The sequence below is a fragment of the Silene latifolia genome, chromosome 1 (genome assembly GCF_048544455.1).
Source record: "Silene latifolia isolate original U9 population chromosome 1, ASM4854445v1, whole genome shotgun sequence".
In the NCBI taxonomy this organism is placed as follows: Eukaryota; Viridiplantae; Streptophyta; class Magnoliopsida; order Caryophyllales; family Caryophyllaceae; genus Silene; species Silene latifolia.
The window spans coordinates 128,750,981-128,777,200 of record NC_133526.1 but is presented as its reverse complement, the minus strand read 5'-3'; the positions used below and the strand labels follow the sequence as shown (position 1 = coordinate 128,777,200).

Below are 26,220 nucleotides of genomic sequence, written 5' to 3'. Positions count from 1 at the left end.
TTATTTAAAAGTCGTAGTTAGAGTTTGGTCATAGCTAGTGGAGTTATTATCCTTTTTATAGAGTTTCGAACTAAAGATTTTTGAAAATGTTTTACTATTTTCCACTGGTTTTAACGTCAATGAGTGGTAAAGCTCGTTATTGGAGACGTCCGATAATTGGTTTTCTCATTTGTTGGTGTAAAAATATATATTTTTCGGTCTTTGATTTAGAATGTTGATGTTCTTGAACGGCCGACGAGGTTTTTTCGTTCCATTGAAAAGACACTTATACTTCATACGTCCATATTTTGAAGATTTTGTTTACTTGATTTTAAGGAGATAGACCTACATATATACAATGTTCCTTCTTCTAAGTTTCGGGGACGAAACTTCTTAAAAGGAGGGATGATTGTAACATCTCGTAAATTTGAAGACCTTTATTATATTTTAAAAGTAATATTTTAATCTATTTTAATTTTATATTAATTTATTTGAAATAAAATTTATTTGATAAAATATAATCTTATTTTATTTTGAAGAAATGTAATTATTTTTGATAGTTTAGAAATGTTTAAAAGTGATTTAAACTATATTTAAACCTTTTCCCTTGATAAAATAGATTTCGGATAAAAGTCGTAAAATTGGGATTTTCCCATTTCTTACGGTCGTTGGGTAAACGAGTTTGGATATTGGGCATATGAGTACTTAATCTTTTAGTAAAATCGTGTTTAAGAACTTTAATTTTCTCGGAAATCGCGTTCGACGAATATTTCTAATTTCCGTCGAAACGAACCAAAACGTAAACAAATGACCCATCTCCTCATACCTTTTGGCTGGCCACCTACCCTCCATTTGTCCCCTCTTTCAATCTTCATTTCCTCCATTCTCAATCTATCACCTCCTTTTCTCAAACACCAAAAACCCACTAAGAATCCTCCTTACAAACCCTAAATCCTTCATAAATCCTTCATTTCTCCACCAATTTGCATAAAAATTATATATTTGGAATCCTCTTTTCATCCTTCATCTACTAGTAAGCTTTATTTTCATTTCCCCCAAATTTGTTTAAGACACTTTTTTTTAGGGTTTCGAATTTAAGCTTAATAATTGTGTTTTTGTTGTTCTTATAGGTGAAGAATTTGAAGATGGGTTAGGTGACTCATATGTTGTTGAAGATGAAGAGTAATTTTGGGTTTTAGAAACTTTCTCAAGTTATTACTTGTCTCTTTGCTAGCTTAAGGTAACTATTCCGAGTTACTCGACGAATTAATGTCACATTAGTAGTTGTATTTGTTGTTTGTTGTTGTTTGTTGTTGTTTGAGACGATCTTGTTGATAAATGAATGAATGAAGTAAGATGAGTATGCTTATGTTTAATTTATGTTACCCATTTGTATATTATTGTTTGGAACAAATTTGGATGAGGAATTATGTGTTGTGACAAGTCCGTGTTTTGGCTGGAACGCGTCAGTACCAGACCGAGACGGTTTCCAATGTTTCCAAAAATATGACAGATTGAACGGCGTCGAAAAATTAGGTGGTTTAGCCACTTGAATCACTCAATTCGGAGTCCGTATGAGTAAATGACGTCGTTTTATCGATTAAAATTTATAGAAAAGTTTACCCTTGTGTGAGACGGTTATTTATGCTATTTTATTACGCGAGAATTTTGTGGAATTAGTTATTTTGTAAGTTGGAATATATTTTCTTATGTTGATAGTCTTTCACATGATAGAAATTGGAAATGGCATGAGAATGATATTGTGATGAATTTTGTGATTTGGGCCAAAGTAGGCCAAGACTCTGAGCTGGGCCAGATTGACCGAACGAGTTTGGTCAAACTAGGTTTAAACCGGTCAGCCTCGATTTGACCGATGACCCGTCGCGGGACTCGGGTCGAGGGTTTGTCTTTGAGGTGAGATTGGTTGTTATTTGATGTTTTATGTTATGCCTTGATATTTGTAATTATCATTTCACATGTTGGTTGTTGGATGCTTTGGATGCCTTATGCTTGAGTCTTGTTGCCTCTTTGCCATTTTAGCTTGTTCTCATGTATTATGGTACTGTTGGTTAGCTGGAATTTGGGTTATTATTGATATTGGAGATATTGTTGGATTGTTAGCTGAATATGCTCTTGCGTAACCTTTCATATGCTAGGCTGTGTATGATCATTTGTGTGTGCAAGTTTGGACTCTTTGCCCCTCTTATGGTTAATTGGGTGTCCTACTTGTCTTGTGTGGTGTGGGCTAAAGTATTCAAGCTGGGACTAGGTCCTAGGTGAGTATTTCGGCCTTTGCCATAGATAGGCCATTGTAGTCTTTGACGAGTGTATGTTCACCGCTTAATAGTCTTTGTGTCTTAGCTTGGTGGGTTTATATCCAAGTTAGGGCATGACCTCCTGACGTACTCGTAGAAGTATGTGGTCAGCTTAAATACTAGCCAACCCTTTGGTGGACTCCTTAGGGGTACTCATGTGTTGTTATCATGGGTCTTGGATGCGGTAGTTTCCGCATGTCGCTAGGTCTGTGCAGGTTTAGGACTAGGGTGTTTACCTTATCTCGTGGTATCGACTCGAGTTATAGAGTGACTATTGACTGTCCTAAGAACTTATGTCTGTCTCTAGATATATTGTCCTTTCTTGTTTGATGATTCTATGAATCATAGAAGGTGAGATGCAAGCCGGCTATGGTTGATAGAGTTTGGATTCCTGGATGTTATGTGATTCAAATGATAGTGTAGTATGAGTCGGTCTAGTATTCACATGCTAGGACTATGTGTTGTTTTATTGTTGTTCACATGATAAGCACAATTGTCTAGCATCTATATGTTAAGGCTATGTGTTATTCATATTCATATTCTTATGTTTACATGTGTGGACAGCGGGCCGCCCACGGGGGCGCTTGGTGAGAGGTCGAAAAACAAGCGTTTGCATTTTGTATGGAGTCGCCACCAATTTTTATGGGAAATTGGAACCGTTCGAATACCTCGTGTCATGTCAAGACACAAAGTAGTGACATGAACACTAAGCAATCGTTACCCTTAGCATTCTATGTCTAGAATGACTCTCGTGGATGCCAATGAACACGGGTGCTCACGGAGATCTGGAGTAAGGGGTGAGGGTACGTATTAGGAAGCTCTTTTGATCGAACACCTAATCCCGCCCGCCTCGATAGCGGCCTCTACTAATGATTAGGGAAGTTATTCGTACTTTATATACCGTCGGCTACATGCATGCAATGCAACATCCAAGTTTTAATCCTAACATGTGAGAATTAGACTAAGTCGGTTGACACGTAGTTAGCATGCAATTGGGTCGAAGTAGGAATTTAATATTTATTTACATGTGAAAAACATACGAACAATAAAAGCAATACAATAACGATAAATTACAATAATGGAAATTACATTAATTACAACGGATTAGGCGATTTATGTCGAAAATACCTTTAAAACGGATAATTTGAGAAAACGAATAAAAGAATAAAAGGACAAAATTAAACAAATTAACGAACAGGAATTAGTGATATTACAGATATTAGTTAGTTAATACGTAAACTAATTAAACTAGGTCAAGGCAGAAAAGGAGTTCAGAGGCAGAACTCACCCTGGAACAGGCGCAGCAGGACTGTGCCCTCTGGAAGAGGCGCAGCAGTTGCTGCGTCTGTTCCAAGGGTGAGTTCTAGCTGTGAAGCCGGAACTGCAAACCGTTAATGTCGATTGGTAAATTTGATGATTAATTTAAATTATGTACTCGGATGAAAGTGATTTAATGTATTATTTAGCATATGAATGAGTCATAAAAACAGTAAAACATGGATGAGACGGAAATTAGACGGATTAATTACAAGAAGGAGCGATGTTAATGAATGAGTCCTCTATTAAAATCAATTAACTAACATTAGATATGACGATATATGACGAATATACAACGAATATGTGAATAAACAGACGAAAACTATATTAAAGACGAATTCCAGAAACCCAATATGAACAAATTGAATCTCTAAAATCCGAATTGAATATTAATGACGAAAACCCGCAAATATTGATTACTTGGGATTAAAGTCGGATTTAATGAATCAAAACATATTAATGATGAAGGAATAATATACATGTGAATTATTGATGATGATTATACGAACGAATTAAAGAACAAATAAAAAACAGCAAGAAAGACGGAATTACAGAGGATGAGGAAGAAGAAAAGAAGCAGGAACTGCGGCAGCCTCACGAAGAGGCGCAGCAGGAACTGCGCTCCTTCGAAGAGGCGCAGCAGTTGCTGCGTCTTTTCTCGACGTCTGTCTACTGGAAATCCGTAAAAACAGGTTTTAAAGCACGGTTTTAGAAATCGATTTTAATGGTGTTTTCGACATAAATCTTACAATTGATGATACGATAATTAAAATACGATAAATAAAAGAGGAATATACACCCTCAGACTTACATGTTGACGGAACGAGATGAACTAAGAAAATCGACTAGTGAATGCTCGACGCGAATGCAAAGAGAGTGCCCTCGTAAGAGGAAAACGATTAAGTAATTAAGTTGATTGAGTGTAGTTGGTCAAATTGGTCGGTCATGCAACGGAGAGGCTGGTACCCGGAAGGATCCGAGCTTACGTGTCGAAATTTCAAGCACGTAGGCGCCAATTAGTAAGAACAAAGTCTAGAATGCAAAGGGAGAAGAGAAGGGCAGACACTCGCGTGAGAAATATGAGGAACGAAGGCTCCTATTTATACTAATCACGTGAAGGAATTATGGTAAGACTAGGATACGGAAGGAAAGATCCGGAAATAACCGACTTAGGTTAAACGCGGAAACTTGGACAAAAAGAAAACCCTGGGAAAAGGCGCAGCAGAGCTGCGTCCCTTGGAAGAGGCGCAGCACCTGCTGCGTCCTTTCCCGGGTAGGTTCCTCTGCGCGTAGAAAACGCGTTTGACAGCTTGTCGTATTTTAGGCATAACTTTCTCTACAAGACTCGGATTAAGGTGATTTCGGTGGCGTTGGAAAGCTAAAAGAAAGATCTAGAACTTTCTGTGAAATAGGCCTGACCCAAAAAATCCGTTATGACCTCGTAAAACGGGCCTAAAGGTCGGGTTGTCGTTTTAGCTAAATGAAATGCACATTTTGTAATGTAAACTTTATGTTTAGCCTAATGAAGTGACATGAGACTCAAAATGAGATATAATCTCAACATTTTATGACATCCTAACCTTAGGTAGACAAGCACATTGCTTTGACTCGGGATTTTGACGGTTTTAGAAAATGAAGACGGTTTTTGACCCGGATTCCAAATGTACTCTAATTACTGCCAAAACGACCGTAATGACACCTAGATGACGACCATGAGGTAGACATTAATGTTTGAGCAATCACTTGACGATAAACTTACGAATTGTCACAAATCGTTCCGCGTATCAAACATGCGGCCCAATCATCACCGGGTGGTTTGCGAGGGGTGCAGAAATGAGGTGTCTACAGAGCCCCCACTTTGACTGAGGCTTGGACAAGGCGAAAGTCAAAGTATAGCCATCAGGTCAATCGAAGATTACAACCTGACGACTATGGCGACGCGAGGCGGCTCAAGGGGTCTGAGCCAAGGACCTGTCGTCGGGAACATTTTAAAGTCTGTCGACTATCGGGGAGGGTCGTTTAAAGTCCAATAGACTACGTAAGGAGGCTCGCCAGCCATAAGAAGAGACCATACCTGGGACTTCTTTCTCGAGATGCTTCCGGAGGTGCATAGGAGCTAAGGGTAAGCGTAGGAGCTAAGGGTAAGCGTAGGAGCTAAGGTTAAGCGTAGGAGCTAAGGGTAAGACCTAAAAGATATATAAGGATTGTGCTAGAGTGTGAGACCCTAAAGGAAAGCATCGACAGAAATGAGGCCAAATATAATCTCAACCTGAGGAGTAACCAAGGTTTGGGTGTAGGAACTCTAAGGAAAGGTGGTCCTAAAGGAATACGATCCTAAAAGGAAAAGGTGATCCTAAAGGAATATGATCCTAAAGGGAAAAAGGTGATCCTAAAGGAATATGATCCTAAGGGGAAAAGTGTATGAACTCTAGGGAGTTTGGGAACCTAAAAGAAGCTAGGTGTGTGAACCTGGGTATATGAACCTAAAAGGACGGCTGGTATAGGAACCTAAAGGCTTGTGAACCTAAAGGAATTGGGATCCTAGGGTTAAGTTTAGGAACTACTGGGTTACTTATTCTTGTTTTAAACGCGTGCGCTTAAGCTTTCTATGGTATGAGAACTCCAAAAGGATTTATGGGTTTATGAACCTAAGGATGTTGGTGTGGGAGCTTAAAGGTTTATGAACCTAAAGGAAGCTATTTTGGGATCTAAGAATCTAGGGGTAAGAATCCTAACTTTGGGTTTACGAACCTAAGGAAGGAGGCTTTGGTTTGGGAACTTCTGGAGAACGACACCTTTGCCGAACTCCGTGAGGAAACAATAATATTGAGGGTAGCAGGACGTCGGTAGAAACTGCTGGGGAATCTGCTTGCGTCGGTCTCAAGCGAACTCTGGCAAAAACTTGAGGTTTAATCTGCTAGCGTCGGTCTCAAGCGAACTCTTGTTGGGGAATATATTGACGATTAGGAACATCTTGATCGCCATGGAAGAAATCTTGAGTGAGCAATATCGCAAAATACTGCTGCGCTGGGGAGAATGAAGACTTGGGTGAAGCCCCTAGTCGGAGCGAGCACTGCTTCTGATACTTACCTGTATGGTTAGTAGCCACACAAGAATGCAATTTAATATGCAAATAGAACATAAACACATATGCACGTAAGCAATTATCACATGGACCTCGAATGAGGAAACACATAGGTTTTGCAAAAGGCGTTTCTTTTTAAAAGTTGTTTAAAACTTGTGTAAAGGAAATTTGTCATTTGTAATGCGTTATGCATATTCAATGGGCTTTAGACATAGGGCTTATCATGACACAGACCTTATATGGACACAAAATATAGACTTAGGTTTGACGCGACACAGGGATGACTTTGACAGACTTTGTTTAAGTATGCGCAACCCCTAGCCAAGTGTGGGTGACAATGCTGATTGATTCCAAAGGTATAAGAATTGCAAGAATGATGAAGGCATATAAAGGCAAGGCATGAGGCATAGATCAGTTGTCTACTAGGACTTCTTTCACCACTGTTTGCTATAAAAGAGACCCCTCTTGAGGCACGATGACTTGGAGAATTGATCTAAGATCTTTGTCATTGTCTGGACCGAGTACTAGCTAGACTTAAAGGAATAAAGGAAGGGTGGCATCTCAGATGAGAAGCCCCCAGGATGAGAGGATGACTCTGGACTTTGGTAAAAAAAGGCTGGGCGACAATAAGGAGCCCCCAGTATAGAGGTGTTGGTTGGGGAAGGGATGTTAATTGAGGTTGGAAGGTTGAAAATTGGGATGGTTGATAATTGATGTTGAAAGTTGATAATTGAGATGATTGATGGGAGGGTTGTGTCCATGAGGACTGCCTACGTATTCACGTGAAGTGAAATCAAACCAGATCGTAGTTCTGAGGTTTGGTTAATTTTATTTGGGTGTTGTGGTTGTATCCTTCTTGTGTAAGAAAGGACTGCCTACGTATCCACCTGAAGAGGTGAAATCAAACCATGCTCGTAGTTCAAGTGTGTGCCTAAGCTTAGTTGTTAGGGCCTTAAAGTGCATGGGTCACGAGGGTATTTCTTTGGTGACTCGAAGAATCGATTTGAGATAACTCCCTCTGATCATAGACCAAAGAGGTGTAACTAATTTTGTAAAAATTTCCCTGTCGTGTGAGCGCATCTAAAAGTGGACCATAAGGATGAATTGGGTATGTCCCGTTCTAGGTAGCAAAGTATTGAAGACTCCGTGTCTAGGTCAAGGTGAAACTGGATCGGATATTTGGAATGTAGAGCTTGGACATAAGAGGCTTTGATGAAACAAATCTCTGGAGCTTGATTTTGTGAAGTTAAGGCTTGATGGGGTTATGTCTTGTAATATGGCTTGGAAAATGGAGTCTCTTGGCTTGATGTAGCCTGAGCACATAAAGGTGGGTTTAAATGACGTGGGATCAAGTTTCCATGTCTTGGCCCTAAAGGATGGGTATACTTGACGAGCTTGAAAGGATTCTCAAAATTCCTAACTATCTCCCCATAACGGTCTCGAGAAGGACTTAGGGTGTGTGATGTGTGAAAGGCTTAGTGAGGGTGCTAGCCGACCATCTTGATTGATGTCTTGATTCTACCTAGACTTCAGCAGTATTCTGTATAGCATTTGATTCCAGGCTTGTTCTTGATTCAGATTTATATTCTTGGTCTGGAATATATTTCGGATTTTGCTCAGATTCTTGATTCGGGTTTTTGAAGATAATTTTGGCTTGACACGGCTTTCTTGATTGAGCCTTCTTCTTTGTCTCTTTTGTCTTGGGCTATTGATCTTGGTCATTTCTCTTGATTGAGCCTTTGTCTTTCATCATGGCTCATATCGTCTTGGATTTGATTGCTATCATGGATTTGGGTCAGACTAGCACCTTTGGTGTGAAACGGGTTGGTCTTTAGTAACACGGGTTGTTTATTATGGGGAATGGGCTTGCCTTCCGTCATGGATTGTCAACGAGGGAGACGGTCTGGATTCGTCCTAGAATCTTCTTGAGATAGGCTCGTCCTAAATTGGGGTTATATTGTGGTTTCTATTGCCAGACATGGAATAGGTAAGGAAAAAGATCACGGAGTTTCAGGTCCTCTACAACTTGGAATGGAACATCATCTAAGTGCACTCACATCGACTGTCATGTGTTGTTGTTGTTTGTTTTAAAAAAATGTCTCAAACCAATTCTTGTTGTCACAGGAAAAGGGTAGAGGAAGAGATATGATAGAATATGTGGATTGAAGATTGTGCTTTTATTGAAATGAATGATGAATGTACTTAACATAGACTCGAGAAGACATGTGACTCGTGGGACAGCCCCCAGGTTGTCACTAGAAACGGAAATGGACACAAAGAAAGATACTATAACAAATATGGGATAGAAAGCCTCGGACTCGGACTCGGACTCGGACTTTGACGTGATCTCAGACCCAGACTCGTAATCATCGGCCCATGCTTGAACATCTACTCTTCCAGCAACTGGCTTCGGCATCTATCTTTGAGCATTCACCCATTTGAGCACCTCATCTTCATCATTGGGAACATTGGAAGGATAACAGTCAAGAAGAGTTTCTTGATAAGTGGTATATCCATGAGGATTGCCTAAGCTACCTTGTGGGTTAAAGGTTGAGAGGGACAAACTCCTGCTTTCAATCATATCCTGAATGACATGTTTTAATTTGTAACATTTCTCTGTATCATGCCCTTTGCCTCTATGGTATTTGCAGTAGGCATTCTCATCCCAGAACTTGGATTTCTTATCTGGTTCTGGTGTAGGTCCTATAGGCTTCAACATTCGTCGCTCCATGAGTCTCTGAAGGGCATCGGTGTATGTAATACCAATGTTGGTAAATCTCCTAGGAGGTGTGCCCTTATTTTCGGAAGCCTTTGTAAATGACCTTGGAGGGTTGTTAGGTTTCTTTGACGAAGGATCCATGAGGATGCTTTTATTGATTTTGATTCCTGGATGAGAAGAACTAGGAATATATCGCTCACTTTTTGCTTTTTCCTTGAAACCATGAGGTTGAGGGTTTGTCTGGATATTCTTCATCTGGAAAGATTGGGTCTCAAGCTTCTTATCTATTTCAGCAAATTGATTCCCCATGTGGGAAAGCCGAGAGTTTAGAGTATCAATGGCTCCCTCTATCTTGGAAAGCATGAGCATTCCACTTTGGACATCGTCCTCCTTCGGCGCTTTTATTTCTTTGTCATCACGAGGATCGAGGAGATGAGAAAAGTCTAGGAACGATCCTTCATCGTATTTAGTGCTATTAGACCCAAGAGGGTCGGTCCCATCGAATTGCTCCACAAATGGCGGCATTGGAAGCTTGCCATCCTCGATCATATCTTGAATAATATGCTTCAAACAAAAGCATTCCTCTGTATCGTGTCCCCTACCTCGATGGTACTGACAATATGAATTGCCCTTTCATCTAGGCAGTATCTTTTCAGGGTCCGGGGTTGGACCAATTGGATGGAGTTTACCTTTGGAAACTAGTCTTTGTAGAGCTACTTCATACGTGATTCCGAGGTCAAGGAATTCCCTATGAGCTCGTCCTGGCCTTCTGGGTGGAGTTTCCAAGAGGTTAACCCCCTTGTCTTCATTGGCCTTCTTAGATGGGTGAGTCGTGTTGAAGCTATAACCTGGCCTTGGGGTATGAAAGGATGGTAAAGGTTTCATCATGTCTATCTTGTCTTCCATATTGGTGACACGAGTTCTCAAGTCTTCAACGGTGGCCTGAAGCTTAATGACTGCAGCACTTAGTCCCTTGACGTCGACAGATAAACGTTCTTGAATACTTTCATCGGAAATTGCAGAATTCCTACCGAGAAGAAAATGATACGCATTACGACTTGACTTGACATGGGATCACGCATACTAAGGCAACAAACAAAGGATACATGATGAGACGAGATGACTAGACTCTTGACTTGTAAATCCAGGAGACATCGTGAATGACCTCTCGTGTTTGGACTCACGGTGCTTGACTTTAATTTAGACTCGAGTGTTGACTTTGACAGAGTGATATTTATATGATTGACTTTGTTGACGAGATTGATGACACGTGTTGATTCTAGACTCGAGGTTTGCTTATAGGTGTTAAGAAGACTGTTGTAATTTAGACTCAAATATGAGGCCCATTGAGACTCGTGTGTTAAGCCTCGGAACGTGTGACTCGAGTGTTTTAGATCCTAACTGAATTGGGGTAGGGGGTCCAAAATGACGGCGTGACGCCTTAGGACTTGACTCGGATTTGAAGAGACCCAAAATGTAAAGAGAGACGGGTTTATGACTCGACGGAGTTCCGACTAGGACATAGTCGGTTTGAACTCTGACTCTAACTTAGCCCAATTGAATTTACATATTTACATTTACAAGGTTTGAAAATACTATGGTAAAAAATTTTCTTTTTTTTTTTTTTTTTTTTGGACTTTTTTCTTTTTTTTCGGACTCTTTTTTTTCTTTTGGACTTTTTGTTTTTCGTTTTTTTTTTCGTTGGATTCTTTTTTTTTTTTTACACGGATTTTGAAATGGGTTTGAGGCCCGAAGTTTGACTCGACAAACGGACAGAGTTTTGACTCATTTTGCGTTATTTTGAAAATGTTTACATTTTGAAAAGGATTTTATTTTACAAAATTTTGTCATGGTTTTGTTTAGAAATGGTGATCACGTAAGATTTACACATTTATACAAGCATTATAACGGGATGCTGAGTGCATTTAGAAGGGTTTTGGTTTAAAGTAGGGCTGAGCATCGGTCCAAGACCGGACCGGACCGGACCGGACCAAACCGGACCGGACCGAAGACCGAAAATAAAATTTTTGTGGACCGAAGACCGGACCTAAAACTTTCGGTCTTGGACCGGACCAAACCCGAAATATTCGGTCCGGTCCGGTCTTAGACCGAAATGGACCTAGAACTAATTCTTTCACTATTTCGTGTATGATAATTACATTTAAGTTTCATTAACTTAAATGTCGATGAATAATTAGACGATTGCTTTTGAGAAAAAAATACTCAATAATAATTTATAATGTCTTGTGAAAATAAAATGGTACTTTAGTTTATAATATTCTAATGATAGTCTTTAGAAACATAATAATATTCGGTCCATTTGGTCCGGACCTAAAATATCCGGGTTTGGTCCGGACCGGACCGAAGACCAAAAACTCAAAAAATGAGGACCGAGGACCGGACCTAAAAAATTCGGTCCGGGTTTGGTTCAGACCAAATGGTCCGGTCCGGTCCATTTTTCCGGTCCGGACCTAAACTTGCTCACCCCTAGTTTAAAGGGTGGGTTGCCATACCGAACCATCAAACCCGAAGTCTGTGGAGAGGCTCGTGCCAAACAAGAGTAAGGCCGATTCCTAGTCCATTTCCTCAAGTAGTGAAGGCCCTTGATACAAACAAGAGTAGGCATCATGGTATGGATGACGTCAATCGCTATCCATCCTTAGGCCCAAATAAGAATTAGGACCGTTTAGACGGGACGATTGGTCGAATGGGTTGGGTTGGGCCTAGGAAGGCCGAATTAAACGATCTAGGAAGACCGAGTTATGAAAACCGACAATTGTCTTGTACAAACTATTCCCTAACCTTGTTCAAGTTTCACCCTTGCTACACGTAAGTGTATTATCCCCAGCAGAGTCGCCAAACTGTGGACAGCGGGCCGCCCACGGGGGCGCTTGGTGAGAGGTCGAAAAACAAGCGTTTGCATTTTGTATGGAGTCGCCACCAATTTTTATGGGAAATTGGAACCGTTCGAATACCTCGTGTCATGTCAAGACACAAAGTAGTGACATGAACACTAAGCAATCGTTACCCTTAGCATTCTATGTCTAGAATGACTCTCGTGGATGCCAATGAACACGGGTGCTCACGGAGATCTGGAGTAAGGGGTGAGGGTACGTATTAGGAAGCTCTTTTGATCGAACACCTAATCCCGCCCGCCTCGATAGCGGCCTCTACTAATGATTAGGGAAGTTATTCGTACTTGATATACCGTCGGCTACATGCGTGCAATGCAACATCCAAGTTTTAATCCTAACATGTGAGAATTAGACTAAGTCGGTTGACACGTAGTTAGCATGCAATTGGGTCGAAGTAGGAATTTAATATTGATTTACATGTGAAAAACATACGAACAATAAAAGCAATACAATAACGATAAATTACAATAATGGAAATTACATTAATTACAACGGATTAGGCGATTTATGTCGAAAATACCTTTAAAACGGATAATTTGAGAAAACGAATAAAAGAATAAAAGGACAAAATTAAACAAATTAACGAACAGGAATTAGTGATATTACAGATATTAGTTAGTTAATACGTAAACTAATTAAACTAGGTCAAGGCAGAAAAGGAGTTCAGAGGAAGAACTCACCCTGGAACAGGCGCAGCAGGACTGCGCCCTCTGGAAGAGGCGCAGCGATTCTTTGCGTCATTCCAAGGGTGAGTTCGGGCCGTGAAGCCGGAACGCAAAACCGTTAATGTCGATTGGTAAATTTGATGATTGATTTAAATTATGTACTCGGATGAAAGTGATTTAATGTATTATTTAGCATATGAATGAGTCATAAAAAAAAGTAAAACATGGATGAGACGGAAATTAGACGGATTAATTACAAGAAGGAGCGATGTTAATGAATGAGTCCTCTATTAAAATCAATTAACTAACATTAGATAGGACGATATATGACGAATATACAACGAATATGTGAATAAACAGACGAAAACTATATTAAAGACGAATTCCAGAAACCCAATATGAACAAATTGAATCTCTAAAATCCGAATTGAATATTAATGACGAAAACCCGCAAATATTGATTACTTGGGATTAAAGTCGGATTTAATGAATCAAAACATATTAATGATGAAGGAATAATATACATGTGAATTATTGATGATGATTATACGAACGAATTAAAGAACAAATAAAAAACAGCAAGAAAGACGGAATTACAGAGGATGAGGAAGAAGAAAAGAAGCGAGAATCGGCGGCCTCACGAAGAGGCGCAGCAGGAACTGCGCTCCTTCGAAGAGGCGCAGCAGTTGCTGCGTCTTTTCTCGACGTCTGTCTACTGGAAATCCGTAAAAACAGGTTTTAAAGCACGGTTTTAGAAATCGATTTTAATGGTGTTTTCGACATAAATCTTACAATTGATGATACGATAATTAAAATACGATAAATAAAAGAGGAATATACACCCTCAGACTTACATGTTGACGGAACGAGATGAACTAAGAAAATCGACTAGTGAATGCTCGACGCGAATGCAAAGAGAGTGCCCTCGTAAGAGGAAAACGATTAAGTAATTAAGTTGATTGAGTGTAGTTGGTCAAATTGGTCGGTCATGCAACGGAGAGGCTGGTACCCGGAAGGATCCGAGCTTACGTGGTCGAAAGTTCAAGCACGTAGGCGCCAATTAGTAAGAACAAAGTCTAGAATGCAAAGGGAGAAGAGAAGGGCGGACACTCGCGTGAGAAATATGAGGAACGAAGGCTCCTATTTATACTAATCACGTGAAGGAATTATGGTAAGACTAGGATACGGAAGGAAAGATCCGGAAATAACCGACTTAGGTTAAACGCGGAAACTTAGACAAAAAGAAAACCCTGGGAAAAGGCGCAGCAGAGCTGCGTCCCTTGGAAGAGGCGCAGCACCTGCTGCGTCCTTTCCCGGGTAGGTTCCTCTGCGCGTAGAAAACGCGTTTGACAGTCTGTCGTATTTTAGGCATAACTTTCTCTACAAGACTCGGATTGAGGTGATTTCGGTGGCGTTGGAAATCTAAAAGAAAGATCTAGAACTTTCTGTGAAATAGGCCTGACCCAAAAAATCCGTTATGACCTCGTAAAACGGGCCTAAAGGTCGGGTTGTCGTTTTAGCTAAATGAAATGCACATTTTGTAATGTAAACTTTATGTTTAGCCTAATGAAGTGACATGAGACTCAAAATGAGATATAATCTCAACATTTTATGACATCCTAACCTTAGGTAGACAAGCACATTGCTTTGACTCGGGATTTTGACGGTTTTAGAAAATGAAGACGGTTTTTGACCCGGATTCCAAATGTACTCTAATTACTGCCAAAACGACCGTAATGACACCTAGATGACGACCATGAGGTAGACATTAATGTTTGAGCAATCACTTGACGATAAACTTACGAATTGTCACAAATCGTTCCGCGTATCAAACATGCGGCCCAATCATCACCGGGTGGTTTGCGAGGGGTGCAGAAATGAGGTGTCTACAACATGTTATATTAATTATGACATTTCGTGGCTGGGAGAACTCGGAGTTACTCCCCACTGACTGTGGCTTTCGTATTTGTATAAAATGTGATTGACAGGTAGGTGATGCATATATGGGGTACATGGACGAGCTAGCGAGCAAAGTAACCTTGGGACCTAGATTGGCTTTATTTTATTGTGACTCTTAAACACTTTTTATGTCATATACTTTTTAGGGACATATGTCTCTCTTTTTCATATTTGGGTTGTATAACTTTGTTTCGTGACTTTAGCGATGTTTTATTTATGAGATTTACTTTAGAACTTGCATGTTTGACACCTTCCCATTTGGATATTTTTATAACAGGTTCATGTTTTTTTTAAAAACTACAGGTTTTCACCCAAATGAACCTATTACAAACATATCCATGCAGTTATCTAGAATTATGTGTTTACTTTTCCGCAATGAATGAGGGTGTCACAACCCGACCCGAAAAGGCTGACCCGAGACCCGAAAATGACCCGAACGTGCTTGACCCGAATATGACCCGAAACGCGAATTGACCCGACCCGACCCAGACCCGACCCGAACATTCTCTGACCCAATGTGACCCGACCCGAGGTGACCCAATCCGAAAAAACCCGACTCATAATTGACCTGATCCCAAATGACTTGAAGTGACCCGAAATGACCCGAAACGACTAGTACTAACTCATATTAATACTATATATATCAAAATAAAGTTTCATTGGTTACAATAATTCTTAATAAATAGTTATAGTTGCAAAATAGTATTTCTTAATCAAAATAGTATTAACTTAAGTGCTTAGCCATTAACTCAAAAGCAACCTGACCCAAAATGACCTATACCCGAAATGACCCGACCCGAAATGACCCGACAACAGGTCACCCGAAATTGACCCGAAACCCGAAAGTAACCCGACCCGACCCGACCCAACCCGACCCGAAATATGTGACAGACCCGAAATGACCCGACCCAAACTGACCCGACCCGTACCCGACCCGAGTGACCCGTTTTGCCAGGTCTAATTTAACCTATATGAGTACTAACTGAAATTTATTTTCGTTGCTAAAGCGTTTTTATGTTCCTTTTGAACCTTTTTAACATGTCAGGGGTTCGATTCCTAACTCTTGGAAATGAAAAGGTCAAATTTGGGAGGGGTCAACCCATTAAATTGCCTCAGTACCCCAGCTGTCGGTAGGGGATACTCCTGGTCAATACCAAAAAGAATGAAAAAAAAAAAAGAGTCAAAGGAAACTACAATGCCAAGCTTGGGATTACAATTCTAGGTAATTTTTCTTACACCTTTAGATTGGGTTTCTCAGTTTTTCCACATTCTTAACATAAATTTTTTTATCTATTTCAGGGGAATTTGTAAATGTCGAAGATGAAGTCGTGGTTACAAAGAGCATTGTGCTTCCAAATAAGACAAAATAATACTGTAATCACGACTCTCAAATATGCAAACTTCCAACCTGATGGTCGAATGCTTTTTACTTCAATTCTAACTTAATGTTTTGGTTATAATTTTTTGAGTGAGTATTGTATGAGATAGCAAACCGAATACTCGTGTAATTCTCATCCAATTTTGGGGCCAATCTAATACATAAAATCATCCCATATAAGTTGGTGTAATTGTAGAGCACACATGTGTTTTCCTTCAATACATTTCTCAAAGATATACAAATCAAATGTTCTTAGCAATGTTTATCGTTCCATCATCTAACAGGTTTTCGCCTTCTGAGTATTAGATACCAGTATACCATCCATTGTTCTGGTGTAAATAGTGACATAATGTAGGGAGTACAATTCAAACTTTTTTTTTTTTTTGGCAAATTTAACAAAAATAACCCAACCTTTTATATGTCTTCCAGAAATAACCCAACCTTTTAACTTAAACAATAATAATCCAACATTTGTATTTTTGTCACAAAAATATCCCAAAATCTCACCTAAACTAATTTCTACCTAATATTGAGAAATGATATTTTGTAAAATAGTTTCATAAATCTTTATATAAAGTTTATTAACACTACATAAAATCAAATAATCAGGTAGAAAATTAAAAAGATCCAAACTTTCATCTTCACCAAACTTTTTATTCATTGAGAAATCACAAACATGGCTATCAACTCTACAAATTTTCGGTAACATTAAAAAAGTTTGAAACTTGCAATCTTTTCCAAACTATTTTTTTTTTCAAAAAATTATATATTTGTTTTATTAATCAATTTTCCATTTATAAGTAAGGAAATTATAATTTTTCAAATTTTTTGGTTATGATTTTTTTTAAGTATGATATCGCAAAATAAACTTTATATAAAGATTTATGAAACTATTTTACAAAATATCATTTCTCAATATTAAGTTGAAATTAGTTTAGGTGAGATTTTGAGATATTTTTGTGACAAAAATAAAAAGGTTGGATTATTATTATTTAAGTTAAAAGGTTGGGTTATTTCTGGAAGACATATTAAAGGTTGAGTTATTTTTGTTAAATTTGCCTTTTTTTTTTGGCAGCATGAAATAAAGGGATTTTACATTTCCATGGCCTTATTGTTTAGTTAGCTAGGATGATGTGTTAGAAGACTAAAGAGGTGGGGCATAAGATGGAACACGAAAGTGGGACAGAGAATCCGTTTCATTACGAGAATTATTTGAACTTTCAATACATCAAGCAACTTCTTGAAGACACTAATGTATTCCTAGCATTCGCAAAAGCTTCCTTATTAAACATCCCGTGTCAGATTCATAATAGAGGTCAGCCAAATCCATAGTGTAGGGAGTACAATTCAAACTTGTGCAACAAATAAACTCAGAAATTTCCAATAATCTATTTCAGCTTCAAATATTCACATGCAAAACATATTGTATTCATTACAAGAGCCTTAATCCCTAAATCAAGTTGATGAATTCTCAAGTTAAAATCCAAACCACATTTTATAAAAGTTATTATACTTTACAGTTTACAGAAAGATCATATCCTCTCATGTCCTCTGTCAAAAAAAAAATATCCTCTCATGTCTCACCCATCTAAAATCTCCTGCATATCATGTCTATCAATTGACGGAAACAAGGGAATTTCCAACATCGTGTCAAGCGCTTGATCACAGTTAGCTGACGTGAGTGTCCAATGTGGAGTTGAGCTACTATCTCACTGCCAGCTGAATCAACCTCGTGTCTGCGTTCTTCAACCAACATATATCTTCTGGTTTCAGATTGGAGAGGAAATAATGAACTATCTCAAGAAACCTGCTCTACTGATGTTCTTCCTGCTACTTCAGAGTACCAAGTTTTCCATGCTTCAGCATAATGTTCAAAGAGGTCTCTCACAGCTGCAAAACCAGTTTGGGAAACCACTCGAAAATCAAGATTTCCATTCAATAGTATTCACATTCCAAATGACTTCGTTTTAAAACACAGCTAGCAAGTAAACAGTGTATATGTGTCATGTGGATGAACAATGAACCCCCATACTTTCGAGAGCATATTTTTTTAGTCTTTTTAAGGTCTGAATTTTGAATGACCCAAAAAGCAAAATATAGAACCGAATAAGCAGAAGGGTTATATATTATTATAAAAAGATGCATATTCGCATTTACCTTGATTGTGATATTGAGGGCGATAACAGGTGGCAAGACTTTCCAAGTCACGGCCATACTTGTTTTTCTGTTCAGCAACTCCTACTTTGGCAATAGTCACAGGGGCAAAGGGTCCATAACGACAGCTCCTAGAGCTTGATTTTGGGTCTTGCTTTGAGCAGGCTGTTTCATTGTCAACATTCTCTGTTTTCACTTGGAGTTTCATATGATTTGCCGCTTCTCCAACTGGGTAATCCACCTTAGTCCTCTTAAAACTAATGTTAGTCAAGTCAGTCCCAAATGTCCTATTCTTAGGTTCAGGGGATAAAGGAAGACGGCACGGAGTATTTTCGATTCTTTCACGATAACCCAACCATCTCCATGCTGGCTTCCTGCTCTCTGTTTGATGCGTCTGGATTTTATCCAAAACAAAATCACTAAGTTTTGTATGAGACAGACTTGCATTTGAAACTACCCATCTCTATATATATCTCATTTATTTTGAGGATTAATAGGTTTGTCTCACAAGGCGACTGTTTCGTCTAAATATTACACAAAGCTTCTTTCATAAAAGGGTTATTAAATTAATATTCAGCTTGTATGTGTTCTTTCTAAGTTCCAAGGACACACAGGGCTGCAATGAAAGGAATTTACGTTTCACTGAAATTACACAAACACTAAATCGACAATCATCTTCTGACCTTTTCAATAAGTAGCATGGAGGATAGAACGTTGGCAATGTCATACAACCGTCTTACTTTAGCTGCATTATCTTATACACATTATAGTTAGTCATTGAAGCTGTATTATAACAAAGAAGAAAAGAGGAAGTGCGAAGAAGATTTACTTACTTCGCATCACGACTGCATTAAGGCCATCTCCAATCAAGAACTTTGCTGCTGCATCGAGTGAGATCAGCTCGACCTAAAAGTATAATGACAGTTCTTGAGGTATATAATAGTATAAGATAATATAGAAGTAAAAAATACAGAAAAATATACTACTCACGTTAGAACAAACAAACAGCTTGACAAAGTTCTGTGTCAGAATCCCCAGAGACTTTTCCTTTCTACTATCTGCCAACATACCAAGAAGCCACATAAATTCCTTATACAAAAAACTTAATTTCTATGACTTATATTTTAATAAATATGTACAGACTCAATGGCTAGAAAGAACAGTGTAATGAATTCCTCCTTCCATTCATTATTGTCCTCCTCTAACTTTAGTAGTACTGTTCTTCTATCTTAATATACGATGATTTCAAGTTCGTCAAAAAGCTAAAACAAAAATAGTTGTTTTGAATTCAGATATCACAAATTAGATGTTGTCAAAGTTGGCAATCGAAGTCCAAAAGGAGAAAGCTAAATGAAATGTGATAAGAGGTAGAAATTAAATTACGAATAATCATCGGAAGTGAAAAAGTTGGTAGCCAGCAAATTACCAGGCTTAGAAGCACCATTAGGGTTTGATGCATCTGACTGACTACCGGTATCCGGGAATGCATCTGCATCAACGTCAAAGTCCAGAACCTGAAAAGGCAACACACTTTGTGTAAATCTGCTGTCTACAATGGGCATAGGAAATAGAATACAGAACAGAAGATGAATGACAAATTCACCTTAACTCTACTTCTTGGTTCTGAAGAAACAAAATTCTCCTTCAAACCCTCTTCCTGATGACCGAATTAGCATGTTAAAAATAGTTAGAACATGAATTTCACCACCAGTGCAAAAAAAATGTAACTAAACTTGCAGAAAAATTATACAAGTTGTCACCTTTAGCGAGGCTAGAGCCATGGGAATTGCTTTGTAACCCTTCCATGTGTATTGATTTTTTGCTTTCCTTGTTAGCATCTAGATTATTTAACACATCAAATTATTATATAGCATGTAAAACTAATCAAAATGTACAATGTGAACCATTATTCCTCTATTCTATTGGATTGTATACGTTTTTCAAAATCTTCCTACTATTCGCCCACAATATTTAAAATGTCAGGACACTCGGCAATAACTAATGTATAAAACCAAATTAAAACTCAGAACTCAGAAGGTGTAAGCTTACTGCAATATACCAGTATATGAGATGTTTTACCGGTTCATGTTCCATATTAACAAAAAATTTCCATCACTCATAAATTCAATTTTAAAGTAACATTCGTAATTAAAGAGAAAGGGAGCTAGATTTCATACCCCAATACTTTCCAAGACATTGACAATATCATAGATCCTTCTTCTCTCAACCTCTACATGAAATCCATCCTCAAAATTAACATAATTGTAACTAAAAACACCTTCTAAACGAATCAAAAACATTACTTTTGAAGGGAAAAGCAAATCAGATGTAACAGGTACCTAATTTATTGGCAGCATCATCAAGACAAATAGAATCGACACCGTCTCGGTTATACAACCTCAAAAAACTAGAAATAACAAAAACAGCAACAAAATTAAACAAGACAAGACAGCAAAAATCAGAATTCCTGAAGAAAACAAAGAAAAGAGAAAAAGATACTTAGAACAAAGAAGACCCAAAGATTTCTGCTTTCTGCTGTAAGTGTGATGGGTTGATCCATTATCTGACGCCATTGTTAAGCTTAAAGCGTTTAAAGTAAGTAAATGAATACCCAAGAGAACCGAAAACCCGAATTTGAGAAAGAAAGATTAAGAATGAAGGGATATAAGTAGATAAAAAGAAAGCAATTGAAGGAGGAGTTAGATAAATCACTGAAAAAGGAAGGGAGCTGTAATTTTGAAAATACTTGAGGTGTGGAGGGATGTTGAAACGTTAAAAAAGCGGGAATTTGAATTTAAGTTTGCAATTTTAGTACGGAGGAGTACTCTGTCCATCTTTGTTTCATTGTGGAATCAACCATGTACTCGAGTAATGCATATCGTGTGACGGGTCATCTCGACCTAGTTTTGATTCCGGCTAGGGCAGGATAAAAAATGGTTATCAAAAAAAAAAAAAAAATGGTTTAACCTTGGAATTGGTCAAGTCCATCCCGGTTCGTCATATTTTAGGTCAGCCAGGCAGAGTTCTTCCAGTCAGATTGGCTTTTACTAGCTCTACAATTAAGTAGTTGGACTGGTTCTTTTGATGATATTGTATTTGGGTTCAAATCAAATTCAGGAGGGTCATTGTTGATTTCGGATTAGAGTAGATACAACTTACAAGTGAGTTATAGGTGGAGCATTGTAATTGGCAAGTACAGCCGTAATCGAATTCATGAGGACTCTTTTTAAAATTGTTGCTCCGTTTCATCCAAATTGTGGTTTCTTTTAGATACAATAAACACAATCATAAGCGTAAATGATCGGAAATACCCTCATCATCTAAGCATGCATCTCGTTCACCTTTAAAGCAACATGCTTCTTTGCTTAATCACTCCTGCCAACAAGCGCATGATATAGCAGCTCCCATCATCAATCCACACTTATTTACAAATCCCTTGTCCTTTGACTTTCGCAGCACTTTCGAACGAGATTGAAATCTCAACTCTTGGAAGTTGATAGCAAACAGAGAACACGGAATAAACTTTTGTTACAAATAACTGGGGTATAATCTGTGAACTAATTTCATGAAACACCGCCAGGCCTTCAAAAGGCATGATCATTGAGTCACTTGGTCAAAACGGATGGCACTTCGCTTTCGTTATCTCTGAAATTTGCCGGAAACTCCCTCTCTTATAGCAAGATAGCATGACGAAATGTCAATTATTGCATAAATGTGGAAAGTATTCTCCATGAACCCATCAAGAACTCATTCCGGACTCTTCAAGTATCAAGCTTGAGAGTTGAGATACAGCAGGTTTGACTTTTAGCTGTCACCATTCATTAGGTTTTAGACCCTGATCAAAAGCACCAAGCCCACCAATTTCGAAGACGACCTTGTTTCGAGAGCCTTCTGGCCATGCTGACACTAGCATTGTCAACTCAGTTTAGAAATGTTCCTTCTTTATATACTTGTACCTCAGAAGACACACAGGCAAAAGAATGCCGCACCAAACAAACGGCCAACCACAACTCCACAAGGCATTATGCAAGCAGATAATCTTATCCACAAACCGAAAAACAAAATGTGTTAACTGTTAAGATACGGCTACCTGATGCATACTAAGATTAGTATCCGAGCTTCCACGAAATTCTACCTTAATAAATATTTGTGGAAATGTGGGCCAGTGGCTGCATAAGAACTAAGAAGGCATAAGATCAATGATGATATACATTTGAAAGATAAAAGCATATGAACCCCAAGCCCGTAAGTTCATGAACTCAAACAAACAGAAACTATGCATCCTAGAAAGAATAAAATTGTGTCTGTGAGTATTACTTGTGAGATTTAACAGGTTAAACTCCATGTTCTCCAGAATAACACATTTGTGTGAAGGGATGCAAAGATGGCTTTCAGCTACATTGCTAAAAGCCTAAAATGTACTCCCTCCGTCCCGGTCAATTGTTGTCCTTTGGTTTTGGCACAAAGACCAAGGAAAGATGAGATAGCCAATAACTAAATGACAAGCGGAACAAATTGAATGAGAATGATCAAATTACTCATCAAGTTCATTCTTAAAATAGAAAGTACAACAAATGACTGAGACACTCCAAAATGGAAAAGGACAACAAATGACCGGGACAGAGGGAGTATAAAAAGAAAATAATTAATGGACGCATATATGAGTTCCCCTACCGTAACAGAAACTCAAAATGCGGGTTTTTGAAAGCAAGACCTTACTCCAGAAGAATGAAATAAAGTTAATAAACCACTAAGGCTCCGATACTGATCATCATGAACGCAGTATACTTTTCAACCAATACTGAACCCAACAAAGCATGTTAATTTAGTACTTTTTGTACAAAGCATATCAGACCAGAAGCATAAAAATCAAAGTTGTGTACAGAAGAAGCCTAGTAGCACCCAAGAAAAAAGTTGCACATAGCTTCATACTCTTAAGGAGTCCCGTAGCATACAAGAAACAAGTAGGACCCGATACAATGTGTCTAGGTCAGAGGGCTTATTATTTGTGCAGAAGCAAATAAGACAGTCATTTGAGGAAGGTGGGAGTATATAAATATATACACACACGTGTGGAACGAAGAACCCTCAGGCACCTAATTGTACGACTTTTCTAATTTCTGCACTTATCCTCGTCCGCTTTGTTAAAATCAAATGCCATATTAACAGTTGATACTTAATCTAATTTATGTAAACTGTAAAACAAGGATTTAACCTCCTAGCCCACATCCTTTCCAACCATCCTCCTTCCAAAACAATGACAATAAATACGGCAAAGTATAGGGTTATAAAATTGTCGGTTTAACATTTTCATCTTGAATAACCTTCATGATTTAAGCATATAAATATTCATTAAAAAAACGGAAATCGAAAGACTACCAACAAAATTCCCATTTAGTGGCAGAAAACTTACTGTAATCCTTCAGTACCCATACATGAGCACTATAACTGCACCTAAGCACCTCGGGGTTCCCTTCATATAAAATTATAAATCATAGCAGGATTTTCCATGAGGGTTGAGAGACAGCAAGACACCAAGTTTGAGAGTATTTCTTTAAGCTATTAAAAATTTTAAAGAGGGACTTGTTTGGTGAGTTATGTGGCCATACGACAATAGCATTGCCCACTCAGTATAGAAATGTTCGTTCTTTACACTCCTACCTCAGAATTCACTTGCAAAAGAATGCTCGAACATTCAGATTGCCACACCAACAAACAGCCATCCACAAGACCACAACCATTATCTATTCTCAATAAAAACCTCACACTATAGCCTTTCACTGAGCATAACGAATTTTTATGTCAAACTTTTCATAACCTGAAGTGCCTAGGCAGCAGACCACATTTACTCTGCAATCTCAGAATCTCTCTGGCGAAACCTTGGTTACCCGTCACTAGAAGGCCATTCAATACCCGATTAAAGTTAAACCGTGTTGGCAGAAACCCTCTGTCTACCATCTCAACCAATAACCTACCAGCAACCACCAAATCCTCCGACTTCTTCCTCACAAACATAGAACTAATCAAAACATTATACGTATCCAAATTTGGCAAGCATTCCTCCAACCCCATCTTGCCAAACAATTCCAACCCCTTCTCAATCTCCCCCGCCTCACAATAATACCTGATCAATAGATTAAACGTCTGCACATTGGGGTCACAACCATCCTTTCTCATAATTCCAATAAACTCCTCGGCCTTACCCATCTCCCCATGATGACACAACCCTCTAATCAACAAATTATACGTGACCCCATTGGGAACATACCCTTTCCTCATCATATCCTCATACACCCCAATCGCATTCTCAACACTATCCTTTTTACACAAAACTTGAATCAAAGCGTTATAAGTAGCCACATTAGGCAAAACCCCATGATCCAGCATCTCAGCAAACAACCTCCTGGACCTGGCAACCTCCCCCGCAACCCCAAACCCATGAATCAAACTAGTATAAGTAACGACGTCAGGCTGACAGTTCCTCCTCCTCATCTCCTTAAAAAACAGCCACGCCTCGTTAACCATCCCCGCTCTAAAATAGCCTTTCAAAATGACATTATAAGTAGTCAAAGTCGGGTCAATACCCCTATCAACCATTTCCTTAAAGACGGCCAAGGCCTTATTAACCCTCCTAACCTGACACCAACCATTAGCAATAATATTATAAGAAATGACATCAGGCTTAAACCTCCCCTTAAAAACCCTCATGAAATCAACAGCTTTGTGAACCCGTTTGGCCTTACACAAAATATCAAGCATATTATTGAAACAAGCCAAATCATGAGAAAATTGATTACTACTAAAATGTTTATGCATTGACAAGAAGATATCAATAGCTTTATCGGGTTTACCGGCGGAAACGTAACGTTCAAGAAGGATGGAGAAGGTGAGGGGAGTGGGACCAAGGCGGCGGTGGCGGAGGCGGTCAAGGAGGATCCAGACATCGGAGAAGCGGCGGAGACGGGCGGAGATGTCGAGGGCGAGATGGTAAGAGGAGAGGGAGTGAGAGTAAGTGGGGTGGCGGTCTAAGATGGTGAAGAATAAGAGGGCTTTGGGACCATGGTTCCAGAGGTGTTTCAGGGTTTGGTTGATTAAGGTAGGTGACCATGACCATTGGGTTGGTTTGTGGAGGGTTTGGGTTAGGTCGGTTGGGTTTGTTGTGGTTAGAACTAAGGTAGCTATGCTGTTTGGGGTTGGGGTGCTGATGGTGGTTGATGCGGTGCTCAAGTGGTGGATGTGGAAACCTAGTGGTCGTTTCAGGACCTGCATCTTTTGGTGGACCCTCTCGCTTTTTTTTGCGATTGCGTACCTCCTTCACGTCTCTCTTTCACTGCTCTCTCGATCTTTCGCTAAACCGGGCCATTTTTTGATAGTTGATCGAAAAATGGACCGGACCATCATCCAAATATTTTAGATCGTCCTCGGTCCACATTTTCTTAGAATTCAGTCTAGTTTGACCCAAGACCGGTTAATTTAGCTCTGGATCAAATGGACGGAATTTTATGTTCTTTTTTTAAACGAATCATTAATAAATCGTAAAATAAATGATAATTTATATTCAAAAGATATTATAAATTAATTTTAACGATATTTTCATATAAAATAATTGTCAATTAATCAATGCACAATTGATTTAGCGTAATTTAAATGTATTTATCATATATGAAATAGTGAAAATAAAATAGTTTTAGGTCCATTTTGACCTAAGACTAGACCAGATCGAATATCTCGGGT

The 26,220-nt window shown here is 38.8% G+C and overlaps 2 protein-coding genes and 1 long non-coding RNA gene across 9 annotated transcripts; 1 reads left to right on the top strand and 2 right to left on the bottom strand.

Moving 5' to 3' along the window:
* Positions 1-878: 878 nt before the first annotated feature.
* LOC141602539 (uncharacterized) lies at positions 879-15,067 on the top strand. Its single transcript, XR_012524541.1, has 3 exons — positions 879-1,012; positions 1,110-1,219; positions 14,984-15,067. It is a non-coding gene; the product is annotated as an uncharacterized LOC141602539 (long non-coding RNA).
* A 2,630-nt stretch (positions 15,068-17,697) lies between these two features.
* LOC141609093 (E2F transcription factor-like E2FE) lies at positions 17,698-21,913 on the bottom strand. 6 transcript variants are annotated; one of them, XM_074428327.1, is made up of 11 exons: positions 21,828-21,913; positions 20,826-20,893; positions 20,664-20,716; positions 20,247-20,324; positions 20,090-20,143; positions 19,913-20,000; positions 19,477-19,544; positions 19,320-19,392; positions 19,170-19,231; positions 18,490-18,880; positions 17,698-18,222 (listed from the first exon to the last, which is right to left on the bottom strand). In XM_074428327.1, exons 4-11 carry the CDS (start codon positions 20,322-20,324, stop codon positions 18,131-18,133), a joined length of 906 nt encoding a protein of 301 aa, XP_074284428.1. In that variant the 5' UTR covers positions 20,664-20,716; positions 20,826-20,893; positions 21,828-21,913; the 3' UTR covers positions 17,698-18,130. The 6 variants fall into 6 exon arrangements, with proteins under 6 accessions (XP_074284428.1, XP_074284418.1, XP_074284422.1 ...); XM_074428317.1 differs by having other exon boundaries at positions 19,170-19,240; positions 21,828-21,894; XM_074428321.1 differs by having other exon boundaries at positions 19,170-19,240; positions 21,798-21,892.
* Positions 21,689-25,861, bottom strand: LOC141609072 (pentatricopeptide repeat-containing protein At1g74900, mitochondrial). Of its 2 annotated transcripts, none has more exons than XM_074428301.1 (2): positions 23,900-25,861; positions 21,689-22,666 (listed from the first exon to the last, which is right to left on the bottom strand). In XM_074428301.1, the coding sequence occupies exon 1, from the start codon at positions 25,753-25,755 to the stop codon at positions 24,298-24,300; it is 1,458 nt and encodes a 485-aa protein (XP_074284402.1). In that variant the 5' UTR covers positions 25,756-25,861; the 3' UTR covers positions 21,689-22,666; positions 23,900-24,297. The 2 variants fall into 2 exon arrangements, with proteins under 2 accessions (XP_074284402.1, XP_074284405.1); XM_074428304.1 differs by having other exon boundaries at positions 21,689-22,655.
* Between the last annotated feature and the right edge of the window lie 359 nt (positions 25,862-26,220).

What these genes read in the sequence shown, in the direction of transcription:
- LOC141609093 (XM_074428311.1), bottom strand. Translation starts at nt 21,059, where the DNA reads ATGGCGTCAGATAATGGATCAACCCATCACACTTACAGCAGAAAGCAG. An exon ending in ATGTCTTGGAAAGTATTGGG is followed by an intron (nt 20,325 to 20,663) that starts GTATGAAATCTA and finishes TAAATAATCTAG; the next exon opens with ATGCTAACAAGGAAAGCAAA. An exon ending in TGGCTCTAGCCTCGCTAAAG is followed by an intron (nt 20,144 to 20,246) that starts GTGACAACTTGT and finishes TTCGGTCATCAG; the next exon opens with GAAGAGGGTTTGAAGGAGAA.
- LOC141609072 (XM_074428301.1), bottom strand. Translation starts at nt 25,755, where the DNA reads ATGCAGGTCCTGAAACGACCACTAGGTTTCCACATCCACCACTTGAGC.